This window comes from Microchirus variegatus (assembly GCF_963457635.1).
Source record: "Microchirus variegatus genome assembly, chromosome: 11".
Lineage (NCBI taxonomy): Eukaryota > Metazoa > Chordata > Actinopteri > Pleuronectiformes > Soleidae > Microchirus > Microchirus variegatus.
In genome coordinates, this window is record NC_139812.1 from 13,208,583 (window position 1) to 13,230,771 (window position 22,189).

Sequence of the window (22,189 nt, forward strand, 5' to 3'; positions counted from 1 at the left end):
GGTTTGTTGAAAATCCGATTTTGTGTAAAGGTTTTGAGGAGCTATTGTCAGAACTTCATTCATTTAATACAGTTTATACTCTCTACATGATCACATATGAATACGTTTATTCTCCAGGACACATTAATATTAATTGGTCTAATTCAACAAGCACATAAACTCAGTGGCCACTTTATTAGGTAAGAACATAGAGCAAGTCATTATTTTGTAGTAGTGGCATGTGATGTGGTCCTTTTTTTTTTGTTCTTTCCGAGTTGCTGTTCACAGTTACTGTTGCCTTTCTATCATCTCTAACCAGTCTCACATTTGCCTCTGACCTTTGGCAATCAACCTGGTAATTCTGCCCTGAGGAACTGCTGCTCAAAATAGATATTTTCATATTCAAACTATTAAGTGTATATATATAAGTGTAATCCCTTGAGATTAAAGAAAGAAATTCCAGTAGATTACCAGTTTCTGAGATACTCAAACCAGCCTATCTGGCACTAACACTCCTGCCACAATCTAAGTCACCCTTCTATCCCATTTCAATGCTCAGTTTAAACTTCAGCAGCTCTTCTTGATCATGTATATATGCCTAAATGTATTGAGTTGTTGCCATGACACTGGAAAAGCAGTTGAACTGGTCGTTGAGGAGTGTACATTGAGAGACAAATTCAGGCTTCTCCTGAATACAGTTGTTAACAGTTATCACTGGCTGTCATTTGTATCTCAAGCTAATACCTAAAACAAACGATTGTTCTCCTGTTCTTAATTTTATTTATTTTTTTATGTCAACCTTTCTGGTGGCCAAGTGTTTTTAGACTCCCTTCATGCAAAATATAACATCACAGATGAAAGGAGAGTAATGTCACCCATCTATTAATTCAAGGAATGGTTATCTGTCTGTCCATCTGTTAATTGCTCTACTTGACAGGCTTCAAACTTGGTAGGTCACTTACTACAGGCTCCAGAGTGTGTAGTACAGTAGAAATACGACAGCTATAGCTGTAAGCTATAAGACAGTCAAGCCAGAAGAGAGAGGATATGCAAGGCAATGCGAGTCACTTAGTTTAGTAGTAGTAGAAGCAGTTAATTTTGAACATGCAAACAATATAATATATAAATGAGATCACCACCAACAACAACAAAATTACAATACAAAAGTGGATAATCAAAGACAACAACACAATGATTTCATGTACATATCTTGTTTCTATATGTTGAACTGTGCTTTCAAACATTATAAATAAATAAATGAATGAAAAAGAGAAAATCATCGACAATAGTGAACAGCTGGTGATAGTCAAAAAAACCTTATCTTGTGAAAATATATGTTTTTATACGTGTTTTTGAATTGTTTTATGTTAGAACATTCCTTGTGCTCCTCCGTCAGACTGTTCCACAGTTCCACTTTTCCGTGTAGTGCACACCCTCAGAAATGTGAAATGTAATCTTTTATGTAAAAACTGGATACATAAGACAGAGGACGTTGAAAGAATATGACAGTGTTTGGAGACTATGCTGTGAATTTAAGTATTTTGCCATCAAATAATACTAAGCAATGTTATAACATTTAAACCTTTAAAAGCTGTTTGCTGAGGCTATTCAAACATACTGGGCATCAAAAAGACAATTAATCATCCAAACCTCGAACGACTCCTAATAAGATGAAAACTTTGTTGGTTTTATTGTTTTTTCTTCTTACTGTCTTATTAAAATACACAATAACTAGGAAGACGAAGAAGGTGGACCTACATCTGCTTGGTATGTAGATAGGAGGATACTGCGGCGTGACGGATTTGGCAACCCTACCGTGGCTGTTCACGAGGTTCTTCCTTTCTCAGCCAGCACCGCGTCGGCGAGTGAGTGCGTGGCTTTGATGGACTGGTGAAATCGGTGAAAATTCACTCTAGTCAGCCAAGTTTGAGTTTCACTAGAACACCGCCAACATGCCGGCGTATTTTCAACGTCCAGAAAATGCTCTTAAACGAGCAAACGGTGAGTAGAGACACGACGTCGCCCTTTTTCACGTACCTTTCACACATGCTAACTAGCCGAGCCACCGCTAGCTCGCTCCACCATTGAAAAATACCTCGTTGCTTCAATGCCGATGCTTCGCTAAGCCAAGCTAACGGCTAATGCTAGCTACAATGGCGGGTCACCCCATCTGGTTCTAGCCAAGTGCTAGCGTTCATCCAGCTGGCAGTAGTGCCGAGTTAACCGGTTAGGTGATATATATGGTACTGACCATATTACCAAGTTTTACTTGAATTACAAAGTTATGTGTTATTTTAAATATTTGTTGGTTAGTGTAGCGTGTGGGCCTAACTGCATCATGTATATTAAGCTAACATGGTTCTCGATGGTATACTTGGGATTTTGTACTGTCAGCGGTTCTTTAATTAAGTCATTTTTTACAGAGTTTCTTGAGGTTGGTAAGAAACAGCCTGCATTGGATGTTTTGTACGATGTCATCAAGAGCAAGAAACATCGAACATGGCAGAAGATTCACGAGCCCATCATGCTCAAGTACCTGGAGCTCTGCGTGGATCTGCGCAAGAGCCACCTGGCTAAGGAGGGTCTCTACCAGTACAAGAACATTTGCCAGCAGGTATGAGATGAGAAAACCGATTTCTGCTAATCAAGGCTGTTGAATGAACCACACCTTTTGTATTTGACGTGAAACCATCGTCTCTGCTTTCAGGTGAACATCAAATCTCTGGAGGATGTGGTCCGGGCTTACCTGAAGCTGGCAGAGGAGAAGACGGAGACTGCAAAGGGGGAGTCCCAGCAGATGGTCCTGGACATTGAAGATCTTGACAACATCCAGACTCCAGAAAGGTGAGGTTCCTCTCTGTTTTTCATTAAGAAATTGGGCCACTGCTGGACTGTACCTGTAATCAGAAATTGAATTGTAACTTTTTATGTTGGGCAACGTAAGGACAGCTTACATTGGATTGCTGTTTATAGTATTTAATAGTGTGGTTGCAAATTATGTGCAGTTTAGCGAATAAGTGAATTGGCTTAAAAGTGACAGTCGCATATTCATGTACAGTAAAAGTTTCCTGAATTAAAATAAAATAATAAAAAATGAAATTGGTCCTATATCAGTACTGCATGGAAAATTATTTCTCTGCATTTAATCCATTATCATATAATCTGGGTTGTGTTAATAAATACTGTGCTGTGACTTCAGTGTGCTCCTGAGTGCTGTGAGTGGAGAGGACACCCAGGATCGTACTGATCGTTTGCTGCTCACTCCCTGGGTGAAGTTCCTTTGGGAGTCTTACCGCCAGTGCCTGGACCTGCTCAGAAACAACTCCAAGGTGGAGCGTCTGTACCATGATATCGCCCAGCAAGGTATAGTAACATAAACTTAATATCTCTCAAAGCATGTTTTGCTTTTTATTAATTTACTTGTGACAAGTTTACATCATTTTATTGTGTTATTGAATTAATGACAGGCATAAAATTAATTTAATAAATCAGTGTTGAATGTTACATAGAAATTCTGGTAATAATACATATTAATGTATTTTGCAGCATTTAAGTTCTGCCTTCAGTACACCCGTAAAGCTGAGTTTCGCAAGCTGTGTGACAACCTGCGTATGCACCTGGGACAGATTCAACGTCACCACAATCAGAGCACTGCCATCAACCTCAACAATCCTGAAAGTCAGTCCATGCACCTGGAGACACGCCTGGTGCAGCTGGACAGTGCTATAAGCATGGAGCTGTGGCAGGTTGGTCCACCAAACACAAGACTTTGACATTATTGTTGATGCATACATGTATAGTTTGACCTATTGAATAGCTAAAAATGTGTGATCACTATAATTAGGTGATTGATTTGTAAACAAAGAGCTATGTTTACTGATGTGGTGTTGTTTCTATTTCCAGGAAGCATTTAAGGCTGTTGAAGACATCCATGGCCTGTTTGCTCTTTCCAAGAAGCCTCCCAAGCCCCAACTGATGGCCAACTACTACAACAAGGTGTCCACTGTGTTCTGGAAATCTGGAAATGCTCTTTTCCATGCAAGCACACTCCATCGTCTCTATAACCTGTCCAGGGAGATGCGTAAGAATCTGACCCAAGACGAGATGCAGAGGTATGTAATTTCTAGAAACGAGAACAAGTTCATCTTTGACCATCAAGTAATTAATAATGCTTTCCATTCTCAGGATGGCCACCAGAGTCCTTCTGGCCACACTGTCCATTCCTATCACCCCCGAACGTACTGACATAGCTCGGCTGCTGGACATGGATGGCATCATTGTGGAGAAACACCGTAGACTGGCAACACTTTTGACCCTTCAGTCGCCACCAAATCGCCAGAGTCTTATCAATGACATGGTATGTTTTGTGCAAAAGGAAATGGTTACAGGCGTTTTTTCAGAATGCCTCTTTTTATTTTACTTCAATGTAAATGCTCCTGAAATTTTACCCTTACTATCAAAACTAAATATTGTGTTATATCTCCTGTATTTAATGTTGTCTGTTTTCATGTTTGTCTAGGTGAGGTTTAACTTGATGCAGTATATTGTACCTGAAGTGAAAGAACTTTACAACTGGCTGGAAGTAGAGTTTCATCCTCTGAAACTATGTGGAAGAGTGACCAAGGTAAACAGTAAAGGGCTGCCTGTGAGAAGTGCATTTCACTTATTTTAGAGTAGTGACTCCTTTCTTATTTTAGTGTACTTAAACTCTCAATCTTCAACTAGGTGTTGAACTGGGTGAGGGACCAGGCTGAAAAGGAGCCCGATCTGCAGCAATATGTTCCCCACCTGCAGAGCAATACCATCTTGAGGCTCCTGCAACAGGTGTGTCTTCATTTTTTTCCTTTCCTCTGGAAAGTAAATCTTCACTTCCTTGATGGTAATTACTGTCATTATACCACATCTATTATTTTAGGTGGCACAGGTCTATCAAAGCATTGATTTCAGCCGTCTGGCCTCCCTGGTTCCATTTGTGGATGCCTTCCAGCTGGAGCGCTCCATTGTGGATGCTGCCCGCCATTGTGATCTTCAGGTAAGATCAAGTTTTGGAGCAATGGTTTTTGATTTCACTATCAATAAAATTATATGACAAAATGTATTGATGCCATTTCATTAGTTTTCTAACAGTGCATTTTTGTCTTGCAGGTCAGAATAGACCACTCCTCTCGAACTCTGAGCTTTGGCTCTGACTTGAACTACTCGACCAAAGAAGATGCTCCTGTTGGACCTTTCCTGCAGAACATGCCCTCGGAGCAGATAAGGAACCAGCTGACTGCCATGTCTTCTTCTTTGGCTAAAGCCATCCAGGTCATCAAACCTCCCTCCACCCTGGTGAGTTACATCAGTCTGTAAATGCAGTTTTTTTTTAAGAACACAAAGAAATTCCTCATTTCCAATCACAAGTTTAAGTTTTTCTTTCTGTATTTTTGCAAATGTTGAGTGTCACAAATATAGTATTAAATGGGGTTATCAAATAGTAACACAATAATCATGTGACTGTTTTGACAAGAATGATATAGAATACTTTCTTCCACTGAAGAGACTTCACTGAGCTCTTATTTTGCACGTTTCTGTGCATCTGCATGTGCTAACGTAATATCACATATACCAACTGACGCATACATGTCCATTTCATACATGTACAAACTGCATTTTTATGTTTTTGTCCTCTCAGCAAGAGCGTGATGAGCATAGCCAGCAGGCCATAGTGGCCTACCAGAAAAACGGCCGCAAAGAACACCAGCGCATTTTGGCTCGTAGGCAGACAATTGAGGAGCGTAAGGAGCGCCTGGAGAGCCTGAACATCCAGCGTGAGAAGGAAGAGCTGGAGCAACGGGAAGCTGAGATGCAGAAAGTGCGCAAGGCTGAAGAGGAGCGTTTGCGTCAGGAAGCCAAAGAGAGGGAGAAGGAGCGTATCATGCAGGAACATGAGCAGATTAAGAAGAAGACAGTCCGGGAACGGCTAGAGCAGATTAAGAAGACTGAACTCGGAGCCAAGGCCTTCAAGGATATTGATATTGAGGTAAAATTATGATAGTTTCTATAATGAATCAACTGATCATGATGATATTAAGTTTCAGACACAAGATCAACACATCTTTCATTGCTTTGCACAGGACTTGGAGGAGCTGGATCCTGATTTCATCATGGCCAAACAGGTGGAGCAGCTGGAGAAGGAGAAGAAGGAACTTCAGGAGCGTCTAAAGAATCAGGAGAAGAAGGTAACTGAGCAAGATGTTGGTGCTGACTATATTCTTACCTATGAATGAATGAATGAGATGAATTCGACACTGATGTTTTTCTCACCAGATTGACTACTTTGAGAGGGCCAAACGCCTCGAGGAAATTCCTCTCATCACACAGGCTTATGAGGAGCAGCGAATCAAAGACATGGAACTCTGGGAGCTCCAGGAGGAGGAAAGGGTACGTTTTTTAAAATGGAATAAAACATTTGCAAAAAATATTCAACAAACTTAAGAATTCAAGACTTGAACTTGTTCTTCCTCATTGTAGATCAGTAACATGCAAGTGGAGCGGGAGAAGGCTCTGGAGCACAAGCAGCGCATGTCCAGGATGATGGAGGACAAAGAGAACTTTTTGTCCAAGATAACTGCTGCTCGAAGCTTTATTTATGAGGTTAGTCAAATGTTTTATCAAATCCTGCTGAATTAGAACATACACATTTTCAAATTATTAATCTTTATAGTGAAGGTGAAGACCTTTCAATGTCATAGTGATAAAGCTAACCCATAATATTTAGTTCTTCTTTCAACATAAGCGGAGTTATTCATGTACACTTTTCTGTCTGTCAAGGAAAAACTGAACGCTTTCCAGGAGCGTTTAGTAGAGGTGAGGAAGAAGCGCCTGGAAGAGAGGAAGAGGCAGCGCAAAGAGGACAGGCGTAATTCTTATTACCAACAGAAAGAGGAAGAGGCACAGCGTATCCATGAGGAGCAGCTCAAGAAAGGTAATGTCTGTTTACCACAAAATCGACACATATGACCAGGAAGGAAAGGGAGCTGATGTTCCCTACAGAAATCTGTTAAATCCTTGGTATCATTTTCTAAATGTGGTAGCATTTATAGTGAGGTATTGTTTACTCATAAGTTAATGAAATTTGAAAATGCCTCACATTCTTTTCCATCTTTTGTTGCAGAACGTGAAGAGCGTGAACGTTTAGAACAAGAGCAGCGAGACGCAGAAGACAGGGTGTACCAGGAGCGTTATCTCAAGCTTGAAGAGCAGGGGCGTAAGCAGCGTGCTCGTCAGCAGGAGATTGAGGAGAGAGAGCGCCGCCGTGAGGAGGAGGAAGCTAAGGTACTAAAGAGCTACTTTTATTTAACTGATGGCCAGAATCGCAGATTTCTTTTAAATATGAAGTAGGAGTGGAAATTAGGTATTTGATATACATATACACATAAGTTTTCAAAGTATTTAAACGTTTCAAATGTTTAAAAGATACACCTAAATTGTTTGATTAACTTTACTCTAAGTGCACAGTATTTTGTAAGTTGTATGTTACTTTGAGCGATCTTGATGTTATGACAAGACATCTCTCTTTATGTTTTGTTTACACAGGAGCCGGTTGAAAAGGAGGAGGGAGGTGGAGGAGGAGGAGGAGGAGGAGGAGGAGGAGGATGGAGGAAGCGTGTGGAGGGAGGCGACTCAGAGTGGCGTCGTTCAGTGCCTGACAGGTGCGTGTTGACAACTCCAACCTGTTCTGACTTGCTGTAACTTCCTTAACTCACTCAAACTGTACCTTTGTCTAGTCAACCCGCTAGGGAGTGGAGACAGGAAGGCGCTGATGATGACAAAGAGGACAAGGAGTCTTCCTTCAGGCGAGGTGACGGTCCCCGTCGGGGCGGTGATGACAGAGGACCCCGTCGTGGCTTTGATGAGGATCGAGGTCCACGACGTGCGGGAGATGATGATCGTCCCCCACGTAGAGGGATGGATGATGATCGCGGTCCTCGCAGAGGTTTTGATGACCAAGGACCAAGAAGGGGAGGAGATGACGATCGTGCCCCAAGGCGTGGCTTTGACGAAGATCGTGGTCCCAGACGCGGCTTAGACGAAGATCGCGGCCCCAGGCGTGGCTTTGATGAAGATCGCGGTCCCAGGCGTGGCTTTGATGAAGATCGCGGCCCCAGGCGGGGCTTTGATGAGGACAGAGGTCCTCGTAGAGGCATGGATGACTCCAGAGGTTCCAGGCGTGGGGCTGATGATGACTGGGGCCCCCGAAGAGGAGGAGATGATGAGAGAGGTGGCAGGAGAGGCACGGATGATGGGGGACGTCGTGGTGGTGATGATGATGATGATCCCAACCCATGGAGACCCCTGGGAAAACCTGGTGGTAAGCCTGTAGTCATTCAGCTATTAAGAACATAGCCAAATATTTGCCACCAGGGGGCGACCCAGCTGGTTGCAAAATAACTCGTCAAACAGTTAATGGTTTGATTTTTCCTCTCTAGCTCATGATGTTGATTTAGTGGTTTAGATCTTCCATGCTCCATACAGGAAATTATTATTTTGTTTATATTTATATTTATATCAAATGGATATTGGAGGCATCAGCAATGCCTGCAAACAGGTTGGAGTATGACTAAAGGTGAGCAGCCACAAAGTGTCAAATGAATTTAACTGAGCAGTCTGACTGGGCTGACTTGACAGAGCCCATTTTCAAGACACAGCATGCAAATAATCTTACATTGTTTGTGTTCACAAAACTGAAGACAGGCAGAATAATAACTGCAGCATTAAACAGGGTTCATGGGGAAATGCTTGTTTTCCAGTTGGCTGGCGTGAGCGAGAGAAGGCCAGAGAAGAGAGCTGGGGACCCCCCCGTGGTGGTGGTGGTGGTGGTGGTCAAAACGATGACGGAAATGAAGATGAAGGAGAGGAAAGATCTGGTGTCCGTCGTCCACCAAGAGAAGAGGGCGTCTGGAGAAGACCAGGTGGAGATGAGGGAAGCAGCTGGAGAGAATCTCGCAAAGAAGACCCTGACCGTGATGACCGCCGTGAGCGTGATGACCGCCGTGAGCGTGATGACCGCCGTGAGCGTGTTGACCGCCGTGATAGAGACAGCCGGGATGACCGTGAACAGAGAGCCCCACCCACAGATCGTGAAGAAGGTAAGCAGAGCAGGTTTTAAGGATGAATGTATCATGTATCATTTCCTCAGTCACTCAGAATTGATGTGCGTCTTTACTACGCCTGCTTATTGAGTTATTAATTAACCTTTTTTGGACTCTTGTCCAACAAAACAACTGAGTTGGTTTTGTATTTAGCCAGCAGATGTCAATATTTGTCTATTTACTCACAGCAAGTGTCTTACTCTACAATGAGGAATGTGTCGTCTCATTAACTGAATGTAACCTGTGTATTGTAAAATCTACATGACACCATGTGCATCTTTGATTTTTCGCAGGAAGCTCCTGGCGTCGTGCGGGTGAAGAGAGAAAGGAAGAGCGGCCAAGAGAGCGAGAGAAGGAGCGTGAACAAGATACTGAAGGAGACAAGGCTTGGCGTTTGGATAAAGAAATCCCTCGTCGCACCAAGAACGAGACGGATGATGATGGCTGGACAACTGTCCGCCGCTGAGCAACAGCCACTGCATTTAATGGGCCCAGATAATAATTAATTCATTTTGAGTAAAAAAAAAACATCAGTACCCACTTCAGTTGCTCGCGTGTGTTACTCCTTTTGAAAAAAAATCTTTGTAGATGATAGTTTTCCTGGGAATAGTTTCCTTTTATTTGAACTTAAACTTCCAGCAGTTTTGAACCAGAGGCTCTTAAAACACCTCAAACACTCAGCCAATGGACTTGTCCGCACTTAACCCTCATCATGCAAACAACTTCTTAGAAACATGACTGGTCCCAGTTGTAGGAGAGAGATTGCCTAAAATGATAAAACTGAAAACCAGTGTACCTGCACCATTTTCAATACAAACTCAGTCTATCACCAGATGCCTCTTTTGAACAATACACCTTTGCATAAATGTGTGGCACAAATCTGCAACTCTTGTATTAGTCATATTCTTCAGTGATAACTGCTCTCCATTTAATTGTTTCAGATGCTTCTTAAATTACTTAACAAAATGTGTGCTTCAATATCCATTTGGTCTCGCTTGATATCCATCGTGTGCTTCTATCTTGGTGCAAACAGCATAACCAAACCAGGTTGCATGTGTACAGATGAAGCCTTTATTAATAAAGATGTTTGCTCACCATCTTCATGTTTGTGTTCTTGATAAATGCTGCATCACCGCTAAAGACAGCAGGTCAGTGGTTTCCATGCTGGACAAGTCTGACACCTAAAGAATTCACAGCCATCAATTGTTGATTTTGGCCTCTCTTTTAAAGTTAAATGTGGATCTTGGCTACATTTACTGGTTAAGTTGCAGTTGAATATCTTACTTCTCACCCTTTCCTTCCACGTGAATTGTTGTCAAAACCCAAAACAACGGTGATCTAAAATGGCAGCCTCTGTAGAGGTGACCTAGGTCTTGACAAAAAAGGCTCATTGTGGGGTAATTTAAATACAACAATCTGAATAATTTGATTGGTTATATTGGAATAGAAAAGTAGCAATACTGTAAATATTTTATCTTTAGTCTTTGCCAAATGAAAATAAGACCCAAAAATATGCTGACCTTTAAGCTCAAAACAGCCATCTAAAAAGATCAAGATCAAAATGATTTGCTATCAATGTCAAGTATGTGTTGTCTGTTCCTACACTGACCTGTTGATTTCAATGGAAAATCCTCCATACATTTAAACATTTATTGCTCTGCTATTTTTCAGTTATTTTGTCAGTATCACATTTAATCTTCAAAAGTGTCGAGAGCTGACGATGCTTCACTTCTTCTCATAGAGGTTTCTTCAGTATCAGGTGACCACACTCCAATGAAGATCCAATGACCAGCATGACTCACCGACAACCTTCATGTTACACACTATTCTACTCCTGTCGATGTGCATTTAACTCTGAGACACCAGTCCAGTGTTATTACTCAGCCTTTCTGTCTAAATAATTCAATTTTATTGCCCTTCGTTACAGTTTTGCACCACTAGAGGTCCCTGAAGCACCGTTATGAGCGAGAGACCTTGAACGCCTCACGGAGCTGAGGAAGCAAAGCGTGTCCGTGTTTCTTCTTCACTGAAAAAGGTGACCGTGATCTGACTAGTATCATACTGTGTGATTTAAGTTATTATAAAATTACTTCAATAAAAGCAATACATAAATACAATAAAAAAACAAATAATTTTAGTTTAAAATCATCTAGTACTAATTATAGCTGAAAAACACAACGATAATAAGTATTATTAGAATAACGATAATATAAAGCTCCTGATTAGGACATTGGTATTTCCAAAATAAAAGGCTACACCACTTTAACAAAGCTAAATCCCCCATGTCTCAGTGTTTTTATTTACAGAACAGTTGTTCAGCTGCAGACGCTCTGACATAAACCATTTCACTGCTTACTTTCTATTTGATTCCAAAGCGCCCATAATAAATAATAGCTGATGTGGGTTTAGGTTCACAAGCGAACAGCAATAATAATAATAATAATAATAATAACAAGAATAATAATCAATATAATGGCAAATAAAGGGCAGCATTAATCCCATAATTTCCGGTCAGGAAAAAATAAATAAATAATAAATAATAATAATAATAATTTAAATCAAATGTCAGGTGGATGAACCAGTGTCAGGGCGCGTCACCTCATTTGTTAGATGTCAGTGTGTGTTATAGTGTGTGTGCAGGCCCACGGTGCGCGGCCACGGCTGCAGCTCTCTACTCACTGATCCACGCACTGTGGTGACAGATCCACTGAACACTTGAGCGCATTTAGTCGTGAGCGACTGTGACACGCAGCGACTCACCGGTGTGAAGGTGTCAGTGGACCCTGAAGCCTCTGTCAGGTCTGCGTCCTTTTCACACTGGTTAAAAAAAAAAAAAAAAGAAGAAGAAAAAAACAGGTTTTATATTTTGCCTCGAGCTTGTTTGTGTCTCCCATGCAGACACACGGTTACGCGTGACCGTGCAGAGTCAACCTCATCCTCAAATAAAAAAACACAACGAAACAAGAATGTGTTTTTTCCCCACACAAATCCACAGAGAAGAACAAAAGTGATGGATAAAACAAATGAATGTCGCCTGATAAAGCGCACTTAAAGATGGTGATCAACATTAGCGTGCGTGGGAAAACAGACTTAAGTGCTGATTTGATGTTTGTGCAACATTGTTGTGCTTCATTAAAACAATCGCTCGATAATAAAAGCACCCTCCTCCCTTGTTTAAAATCACTTTGAACCTGTCGCGGGCCTTAAATAGAAATAAACAGGCCTCCTTGAGCTGCTCTGCTGCTTCACTTCACTCTGTTAAATGTCCTGGAGGTATGTGCGCGAGCACGCGCGCGTGCGTCCGGATGAATGTTGCGCGCCTGAGTCCGCCTCTCCGCGCCCCTGCTTCCCATTGACGCACTTTTTAAGCGTCTTCCCCTTCTCCACCTTTAGGCGAGCAGCAGCAGCAGCAGCAGCAGCGGCAGCAGCAGCAGCAGCAGCAGCACCAGCGACCAATCACCATGCCCGTGCAGCCTTCGGAGGAAGCTGTTTATGGGACTGCAGCGCTAATTAGGCTCATGAACTAACAAATGTGTCTGCGCGAACCCGGCGAGGACAACGATCACATCCATGGATTAGTCTGGAAGTAGCCGAGCACTTTTTCCATTTTTTGGCTTCCACGGCGCTGTCGCTCTTTTCCCACAACTTATTTCACTGCGCAGAAACTTTCCCTATTTTCTTGGGTGTGGAGTATTCTTAAAGCCAGAGCGCCTCGACGACTTCAACTGAAACTGGGGAACCTGGACTATCAGACAATGTTTCAACCAACACCCAAGAGGTGTTTCACTATAGAGTCTTTGGTGGCGAAGGATAATCCGATATCGGTGTCCCGCTCCGAGGAGCCGATCAGGCCAGCGGCTCTGAGCTATGCAAACTCCGGACAGATGCATCCTTTCCTGAACGGCTTTCACTCCGGCGGCAGGAGCGTCTACTCTAACCCGGACTTGGTGTTTGCCGAGGCGGTCTCTCATCAGCCCAGCCCCGTGCATCCCGTGGCCCCGCCGCACGCTCTGGCCGCTCACCCGCTCTCCTCCTCACACAGTCCGCACCCTCTTTTCGCCAGCCAGCAAAGGGACCCGTCAACTTTCTACCCCTGGTTATTACACAGATATAGATACTTGGGCCACAGGTTTCAAGGTAAGTGATCGAGCAGCTTTGGTTTGGTTCACTTTTTTCGGCTCGGATCACAGCACAGATGTGACTCTCCATCAGCACAGAGAGAGAGAGAGAGAGAGAACGAGAGAGAAAGGGAGCGAGAGAGAGGGAGAGAGCGCGTGAGGAGTAGAAAGAGGAATATAAACGTGTCAAAGTGAAGATGACCTCTTTTTAAAGCCGTAAATCATCTCCAATCCGCAGCACATTTAAAGGATTATCCCCCCTTAAAGTGACCGTGCAATCAATTTCAACAAAACACTAGAAATCATTTGTTGAGAGTTGAGGAATAATAGTTTCTCGTGTTTCTGCTGTTTGGTGTTTTTCTGTTCGTGGCTTTGAAGAAAAAGAGCAGTGGCATATTTGACATGTTTATACACTGTTAGTCTGCAGGTTATTTATAGCATATGATCCACATCCACGTTTCACTACCAACGAAAAATACCTCACTGCTCCGTGGTTTGGTTTAATTAAAATTGTTTGACATATTAAACGCACTTTTACCTTTAAGATAAGAATTAAATAATAACACCGGTGGTTATTCTAAGTAGTCGACGTCAATGATTTTATTATTATTATAATCATAATTACTATAATAACAATATAATTAGGATTATTTCGCTTTGCACACTATTGTATTTCATATTATTTCCTACACGGGAAATCAAATGTATCATAAATTGAATTCAAATTAATTTCGAAGTGTTTTAATTTAATTATTTTTCCTGCTGCTGTAAATTTCTAGATTTTCCACGTGTTCGTTTTACCTGCGATATTTGTAAACAAAGACTGTTTTCGAGCTAATTTAATTATGGGCCCAGGATTAAACACCCGCTTTGTTTTGTTTCTCTCTGTGCTCTGACAAACGTCAGATGAAACAAATCGACAAGGTTAAATAATAATTAAAAGCTCACGCTTCCAAATAACAATTTATACTTTTGTTATTTACATTATCATCACGCCGTATTTGCAGACTCGGTGTGTTTCTGTGCCACATTTGTCTGCAGGCCTCGTAACTCTGTTCAAATAATAATAATAATACTTATATTATAATAACAATAAATACAAAAGAAGAACATGTCAGAACCTCGTTTTTTTCTGCTCGTTTCCAGGAAATGAAACGAGTCCAGAGAGCTTCCTTTTGCACAACGCGCTGGCCAGAAAGCCCAAAAGAATCCGGACAGCGTTTTCTCCTTCACAACTCCTACGGCTCGAACACGCGTTCGAGAAAAACCATTACGTGGTGGGAGCAGAGAGGAAGCAGCTCGCCCACAGCCTTAGCCTCACAGAAACTCAGGTAAGACACAACTTTACTCTCTATATTTTGTTTTATTTTGTTTGCCTTCAAACAGTGCTCTTATTGTATTTTATTTTTTATTTGTTTGACCATTTTTAAAAAAATGCATTGTGGCCATAAAACCATATTTCTGATGTAGTGTGTGATATCTAATAAGTGTTTTTCTCTGGCACCGTGCGTCACGAGTATTTTAAAACCAGGCCATAATAATAAAAAAAATAAAATAATGACCAGATATTGACGTAAAAATAAAGAGCAGTTGTGACATTAGAGAAACAGTTATTTTACAATAATACAAATAATAATAAATTGCACATCGTGTGCATAAACGCATGTGTTGTTAACGGAGGACAGAGGCTTTTCTGTTGGATGAAATCCACCGTCATTGTAGAGGCCTAACCTCGTTTCAGGAGGGGTTGGATTACTTTGTTTTGAGGGGGGGGAGAGAATGTTGCCTTTCAAAATGGAGGGCAAATTAACCAGTTAACCATTTTATGGCATAGGCGATACAAAGAGCGAGGCGGGCGCACTGGATTCCCCCCCTGCCATATTTAAGATGCCGTTTGAGCCGCTGTCTTTTGTCCGCCGCCTCTGTCCTCCTGCACCGCGCGGCCTTTGGAGGAGCTGAAGGGAGAAGTGAACCATCACCTCCTTCAATTAGTCCACTGAAGGCTTATTAAACGCACCTCAGATGCCGTTTAAGGGCTAAAGGGGCCGCGGAGTGACAAAGCAGGACCAGACAATTTATCGATTTAGATGTCGTTAATCCCCCCCACGGTACCTTTCATTATCAGCCGAGTCGATTTAGAGGAGTGTGTGAAAATGTATGTTAAGTATGTGACATGGATGTTATTCTTTTGTTTGGTTTACATGCAGCCTGTAGGCTGCACGCATGCAACTCGTATTATTATTGCTGTGAGGGGGGAAAAAAATACTCAATGACCTATTTTTATGTTTTTCCTCACACATATATTTGAAATGTGTGGCTGTCGTTGCTTTTACTTTATTTATTCGTCCTTTTAATCGACCTTGTCATGTGTGATAAATTGCACTGTTATAAAATGATCAGAGGCAATTTATGGCTCACATAGGATGAGCCATACATTTCTATTTATATATCAAGAGTAACAGTTAATTTGATTGGATTAATTAATTAATTGCTTTCCTGAAGTGTATTTGTTCAGGTTGTATTTTTGCTTGCAGGTCATTCTATCTCTAGTTTTTATTTAATTTTATTTAAATTCCACTGCCGTCTGCTCGTACTTAGGTCTGCTGTCCAAACAATGCTTCCCTTTTACGCGTGGTTTTACGCACCGGCCATTAGCGGTTTATCTCCTGATACTGATCCAGTTTCTCCTCTTCTTTTCTTTTCCTATCTTTCCTCCCTCCTCAGGTAAAAGTCTGGTTTCAGAACCGGAGGACGAAGTTCAAGCGACAGAAGTTGGAGGAGGAGGGCTCGGAGTCTCAGCAGAAGAAGAAAGGATCGCATCACATAAACCGGTGGAGACTTGCGACCAAACAGGGGAGTCCAGAGGAGATCGATGTCACTTCGGACGATTAAAAAAAACAAAACAAACAAGACTATATTATGTGATCGTCTGTGTGAAGGAGGACATGGATAAAGGATGCCGTGTAGAGACAATGAGAGAGAGGGTAAACAAAAAAAAGCCAATGTCACATTTCACATCTCCGGAGATCGGCAGCTGAGGGTGAGAGAATCTGACTGGTGGACACTGATGTCACCAGTGGGTCTGTCAGTCCAAATGACCCGGGGAAACGTGACTGACAGTGTCTCAGTGCACCCACCTGCACCCTTCCACCACTACAACCCCCATCTACCACCTCCAAATACTTTCTTCTCCAATTCATATTGGACGTTTGCACTTCAGAAGTTTCTTTTTTTTTTTAAAAACAACAAAAAAAAAAATCAAAAACCGTTTCCACTCAAGATACCAAAACACCAACATTGCTTTTGTAAAACTTGAAATGCATGGTACAGTTTTTTTCCTCCTGGTAGTTGTTCTAATTTTTAATTTGACAAGTTTTCTCAAACCAAGAAGAAAAAAAAGTGTTTTTAACTCTATTTTCAAACAGAGATGTCGTGCTTCTTCCTTTTTACAAAGTGTGCAGTCTTTCATTAATGATTCTCGTGTAAAAGTGATTGTGAAAAAAAAATGAAGTAGCGGTGCTGCGTTATAGTGTTTTTTTTTTTTTTAGGAAAAGAGAACAAAAAGTCAATTTCGATTTAACAAAAAAAAACTCTTTTTAAAAATGTGAATCAGACCACAGATAAAGTACTTAAAGGGAGGCTATCAGCACATTCCTTTAACCTAAAGCTTTACCAACGTGTCGCTGCAGTGGCCCCACGCCACGCAGCTTCTGTCAGGACTCGACCCTCCAGTGAAAGTTGCCACGAAGGACTAAATGCAAGAATTGAGAGGAGAAAAAAAAAGAAAAGGAAAAAAAAAACTTCAAGCACTGAGCGTATTCCATGTACAGAAATGCTAAAATTTAATGTTTCTGTTAAACCCTCTTTTACAGAATGTAAATAATTTTTGTGATTGTGTTAAGTTTGCTACAATTTTAACACAAAGTATACTTCCAAGAAGTATGTAATTGTCAATATTTTGTCAATAAAGTTTTATCAATATGTTGCGCGCAGTAAAAGTAGAGAGTTTTTTTTTTTGGATTATGCGGAGCAGCTGAGTGAGCCGCAGCAGGAGGCCGCTGACAGGACAAGACAGTGGAGGATCTTTATTATTGTTGCTGTTCTGTTCCATCACCACACACAATATGACGTGGAGATGATTTAAAAAAAAAAAAAAAAAACCTCACAGGAAAAAGTCTAGTCTGTAATCTGCCCTCTGTGTGCGTGTGTGCTCGCACTGGACAGCGTTAGTTTTATTTTTAGAGCAGCAGCTCCTGCTACAAAGAGTCTCCACGAGCTTTTGTGTAGGTGCAAATCAGTTTGGGCAATTATCATGCAAGTAATATGTGGGGGGGAAAGGGAGTGCATTGCCCAGTGGTCCACTTTAATCTCTTAATCCACGGATCCAATGGGGCTTGGTTGGACATAATTTAGTACAATCTGACTGGCCCTCGCGACGCGATAAGGGAAGGTTGCAGTGTGCCGCAAAATAGGATCTTTGTTTAAAATCTTGTCTTGTAGGCTCCATCGTGCTGCAAGCTGCTGCTGCTCGGGACTGAACGGGATCATTATACAGGACTTCTTTACAGAAGCCTTGAGGCTAAAGCAGGAAATTATGCCCTTTTTACGCACAAACAAACAATTCAAGAGCAAAACAATAGTCGTTTGCAGCTCAGTTTAAAATCAGACAAATTTATACTGGATTATGATTCTTTTTTTTCCTGGTGTTTTCTGGTGCAAGGTGCATGTTTTGTTTTACTGTTTCATAAACCAAAAAAAATGTATTGCACTGGTGGCATATAGGGAGTTCTTAATCAACCCATAGATTATAACAGCAATAAAATCTTTAGAGAATACCATTAGCTTTGAAAAAAAAAACAACCAAAAAAAAACCCCCTAAAAGCTTTATTACAAACCCAGCTTTGAAATAGGGGGGATTAGAGGACTGAAAGGGTCCCACAATAGTTAGAAGAAAAGGTTTCATGCTAATGAGGTTAATGCCCTTTGTATCTCCGGACTCCACAACTTCATTACTCCTATCTCGGGCAACACCGAGCGGCTCAGAGCTTCACAATCCACTCGAGCTTTTCCCTTCCCTGCCTATAAAGAAGGATTTGATAGCAGTCCTGTTCAAACTAGATAATTATATCTTTTCAAGTTGGAATTAAGATAAAGAAAGTGCAGTGGAGGCGGTGAGCCTTGATCCGCCGCAAACAAATTTGGCGCATTCTCTCTCTCTCCCTCTCCCCCCACCCCACCCTGTGTGCGCCTGTATGGACACAGAGGACGAGAAGCTTCTCATTAGAGTCTGGAACCGCTTGATAAATTCAAACGCCTAAGATTTTAACCTGTAAATATCTCTTTCTTTTCTGTACAAAAAATGGTTGCAACTCTGTTTAAAGAATACAAAATAAGGACATAATAATTTACCAGTTAGATAAAATAAATGTATTTATACTTATACAATTTAAAACCCCAGTCTCTTTATATCTCAGAAAAATGTTAATATTTATTCTGAAATGGTGTAGATTATTCTACTTGTTTATAAAGCAGACTGTAGTTTATATTAGGCCGTATTTAAAAGATCGGGGGGAAAAAACCTCACATTGCATATGCAGGCACATATTTCGTATTATTTTGCGTCTTAAATATTCAGCGCGCCGTTTTGGTCACATCCTATTAAAGAGCGATCAAGCGCAATTTAAGACGAAGTTCGCGTGAATTTAATTGGTTTGGACAGAATTCAAACAGAGCGTGTGTGTGTGTGTGTGTGTGTGTAGAAGCAGGCCTACTATATACATACACCACACATTCTTCCTGTTCCACACTCGTGCTGTGCGTAAAGGGCCGTGGCTGTGGGACCTTTGTTGACCCGCTTATCTAAACTGAAGCTGCTCCTTCATCCAGGAGCCAAACTCTCCATAAAACTCTGTGATTATTGCCTAAAATGCTCATTTACCATCATCATCATCAGCAGCAGCAAATACAGCAGCAGAACCGGCCCAGTTCTGGACCTGGTGGAGCCCCCCACCTGCATTAAACATTTAGCCTGCAACGTGAAATGATTATCCGTCATTGAACAGAGTAGTCGCTCCTATCAAGTGACCCTACTGACCCAAAACCTCTAATCTGCAATTAGTAGCTATAATTACGTCCGCTGACAGCACTAATGTGAATAGTGGATGAGGGAGGGAACAGGACGCGCATTAGCGCCGGGAGTCAATAATTGATCGGGAGAAGTGGCTCCTGAAAGAACATGGCTTTGGAGAGTTTGTCAACAAGCTGCTGGTGTTACTGCATCAGAGCATGTTCTCGTCAGGCTGCTGGGCTGAGGTGAGGAGGCGGTGGCACCTGTAAGGCCGCTGCCATCAGCCGCTGCCACGCCGCACTAACTTGATCTGTCCCGTTTCACCTGAAACTGATCCCTGAAACGGGAGAACGGAGTCCACACAATTCCCTCGGCCTTGACATAAGGTGCAGCGACAAATATACAAGACTAATGAGCAATTACCATACAATCAGCCCTCAAATGGCTTACAAAATAATAAATTAAACATCCGAGCTCCGGGATTTTGTTTCTTTCTTTATTATTAATAACGAAGGGAGGAGCGTGTGCGGCCATGATGAGCTTCTCTGATCATTTTTGTGTTATAAATGCAGCAATTTACAATTTGCTGTGACCCCGAAAATTGCGCAAACACAAATGCGCAGGCGCGGAAACAACAAATTGCGTGTTCATTTTGTTGTTGTTATGCATCTGAATCGTTTTTTTTTTTAAATGTAGTTTTTTCAATTATGTGCACACACAAACACACACGGGCCTGCTGTATTTAATAACACGCGTCGTTTAATATTTATCTCTTAACTGAATTGTTCTAGACAATATAATCTAATCTATATATTGTCAGAAAATACACCACATGTGATGTTATTAATATAAAATGTCAAAAAAAAAGTAAAGTTACATCTGGAGACAATTATTTATTTTTGCTGTCTTTCCACTCTGTTAAGTGTCCCATTTTCTTTTCTTTTTTTTTTAACTTTAAATGTTTTTATTCTCCATCATAACAGATTTTTTTTATGATCAGTTATTTTATTGTTCACATAAAGGCACCATTACAGTCACACAAGTGACATGAAGAAGATGGGAAACAGCAGCAGCAGAAGGGTTTTTGGTTTCTTTCTTCTCCCCCCCCTCCTCCCCTCATGTCCTCGCCTTCACTCCTTCATCGTCACTAAAAACCTAAAAAACACATGATGAGTCGAGGAGAGCAGACAGAGCAGCAACAACAAAAATAAACTAACTGAAAAATGATCCATCACAACAGACGAATTGAGAGCAGAGTTTACGGCTCGTTGACACACACACTTTGAGAGCCTGGCACCGACGCGTGATTGTTAATAGATGAACAAAGCATGAGAGCCACATTACACACTGCTGTGACACACCCGTGCACAGCTTCAGCCACTGCTCACATCCACCGAGGTCAGACGACAAATGTCACACAGCCGCACGTGACAAGCAGCCATTTCATACAGTGAAATATCAGAAACAGCAAACTTTTCTTTTCTTTTTTTCAGCCTGCACATGCAGACAGACGCCTCTTTCTCCATGTGTGTCAGGCTTCTCTCTGGCCTGGCTCCCATAATGCCCTGCACACAGTCCACAGACACCTCCAGCATCTGCCTGAACTTGGCCTGCTCCGTGCTCCAACCACACACTGCACAGACACAGCTCAGTTTAGGGAAGCCGCAGAAAGTTTTACTACCTTTAATAGCCTGTTTTTTCCTCTTATTATTTCCAGCGGCCTGTGCAGTAAATATCTATTTGCAGTCATTAATATTCTTCACAATCTGCTGACAAGCCCAAGTCCAAACGTCCGTTTTCCTTGATGATATGGGGGGAAGTTGGCCTGCAATGTAGTGCAGTTTCATTTGCATATAAGTGTTTCCCACTCGCCCACCAGCTATGAAGGGAGCACATTTTCAACCCTTGTCCTCTGAAGTTGCAAACTGCAAACATTTTATAGGTTGTATCTGCAACCAGCAATATGCTCAGCTCACTAATGTGTAACATATGGCGGACTGTACACCTGATAAAATACCTCAGGGGCCCTGCAGTTTGGAAAATCCTCAATTCGTTCCCTAAATAAAACAAACAATGGCCTCACTAAATATATCACATGTGCCTGCTGAACTATTTCGTGTCCCCTCCCACAACCACCAGCAGGCCGGAGCCGTGGCACAACCAGAGGGTACTTTTCAAAATAATAGCACAGATTTTTTTTTTATACACTCCTGCTTTTATTTGCTAACTCCACTGCTCTGGTGTTAAATCCGTACTAACTCCACTGTCTGTGTCTTCCCATGAAATCAGCTCTAAAACTGGGGTCTTGGTCCACTTTTCGTCTCCGGTTTCATCTCTGTGCTGCAAAATGTGGCTACAATTAGAGCTGAAATGGAATATAGCTGCTGGTGTGTTGGTGTGCTTGTGTTTGAGCAGACAGGTGAAATTGTGGGCACCTGTTCTTCTGTCCTTGCTCTGCTCCCCACTGAACTCTGCTATGTCTCCCCCTCTTGGTGGCTGGGAGGGAGAAAAATCTGCCCCCAAAAAACATGAAATATCAAGTTTCCATTGGCTGTGTCTGACAGCAGTTGAGTGCTCAGTGTCTGGAACGTGAGGCGATATAAAATACTAGCGGTGGACTTTTTGGACAGCTGTCTGTGTGCACTTGGGTAATGGATGGTCCATCGCTTTTTCAGCTTGAGTGTAAACTGAACTTATGGCACATTTATAAAAGTAATTTTAGGTCTTTGGATTTTTCATGAGAATAAATTGGCTAAAAAAAACACCTCCCCAAGTAAATAATACTGATCTAATAACCTCATTATAACCTTATCCTTATTACTGTTTCCATTTGTTTAAATAATGCAATACAAACCGATCATTAATAGAGCTCGTTTTAGAAAAACATTTTC

The 22,189-nt window shown here is 41.7% G+C and overlaps 2 protein-coding genes across 2 annotated transcripts; both read left to right on the plus strand.

Annotated features, from left to right (window-relative positions):
* The first annotated feature begins 1,836 nt into the window (after positions 1-1,836).
* eif3s10 (eukaryotic translation initiation factor 3, subunit 10 (theta)) lies at positions 1,837-10,203 on the plus strand. Its single transcript, XM_083898183.1, has 21 exons — positions 1,837-1,980; positions 2,403-2,593; positions 2,687-2,823; positions 3,179-3,342; positions 3,526-3,725; positions 3,883-4,091; positions 4,165-4,336; positions 4,499-4,603; positions 4,705-4,803; positions 4,895-5,011; positions 5,125-5,310; positions 5,654-6,001; positions 6,096-6,200; positions 6,289-6,402; positions 6,493-6,615; positions 6,793-6,946; positions 7,136-7,296; positions 7,558-7,673; positions 7,749-8,332; positions 8,772-9,110; positions 9,407-10,203. The coding sequence occupies exons 1-21, from the start codon at positions 1,932-1,934 to the stop codon at positions 9,577-9,579; spliced, it is 3,846 nt and encodes a 1,281-aa protein (XP_083754309.1). The 5' UTR covers positions 1,837-1,931; the 3' UTR covers positions 9,580-10,203.
* A 2,665-nt stretch (positions 10,204-12,868) lies between these two features.
* On the plus strand, positions 12,869-16,123 carry emx2 (empty spiracles homeobox 2; the record flags this gene model as incomplete). Its single annotated transcript, XM_083898225.1, has 3 exons — positions 12,869-13,250; positions 14,378-14,562; positions 15,956-16,123. 3 exons carry the CDS (start codon positions 12,869-12,871, stop codon positions 16,121-16,123), a joined length of 735 nt encoding a protein of 244 aa, XP_083754351.1.
* Positions 16,124-22,189: the final 6,066 nt, after the last annotated feature.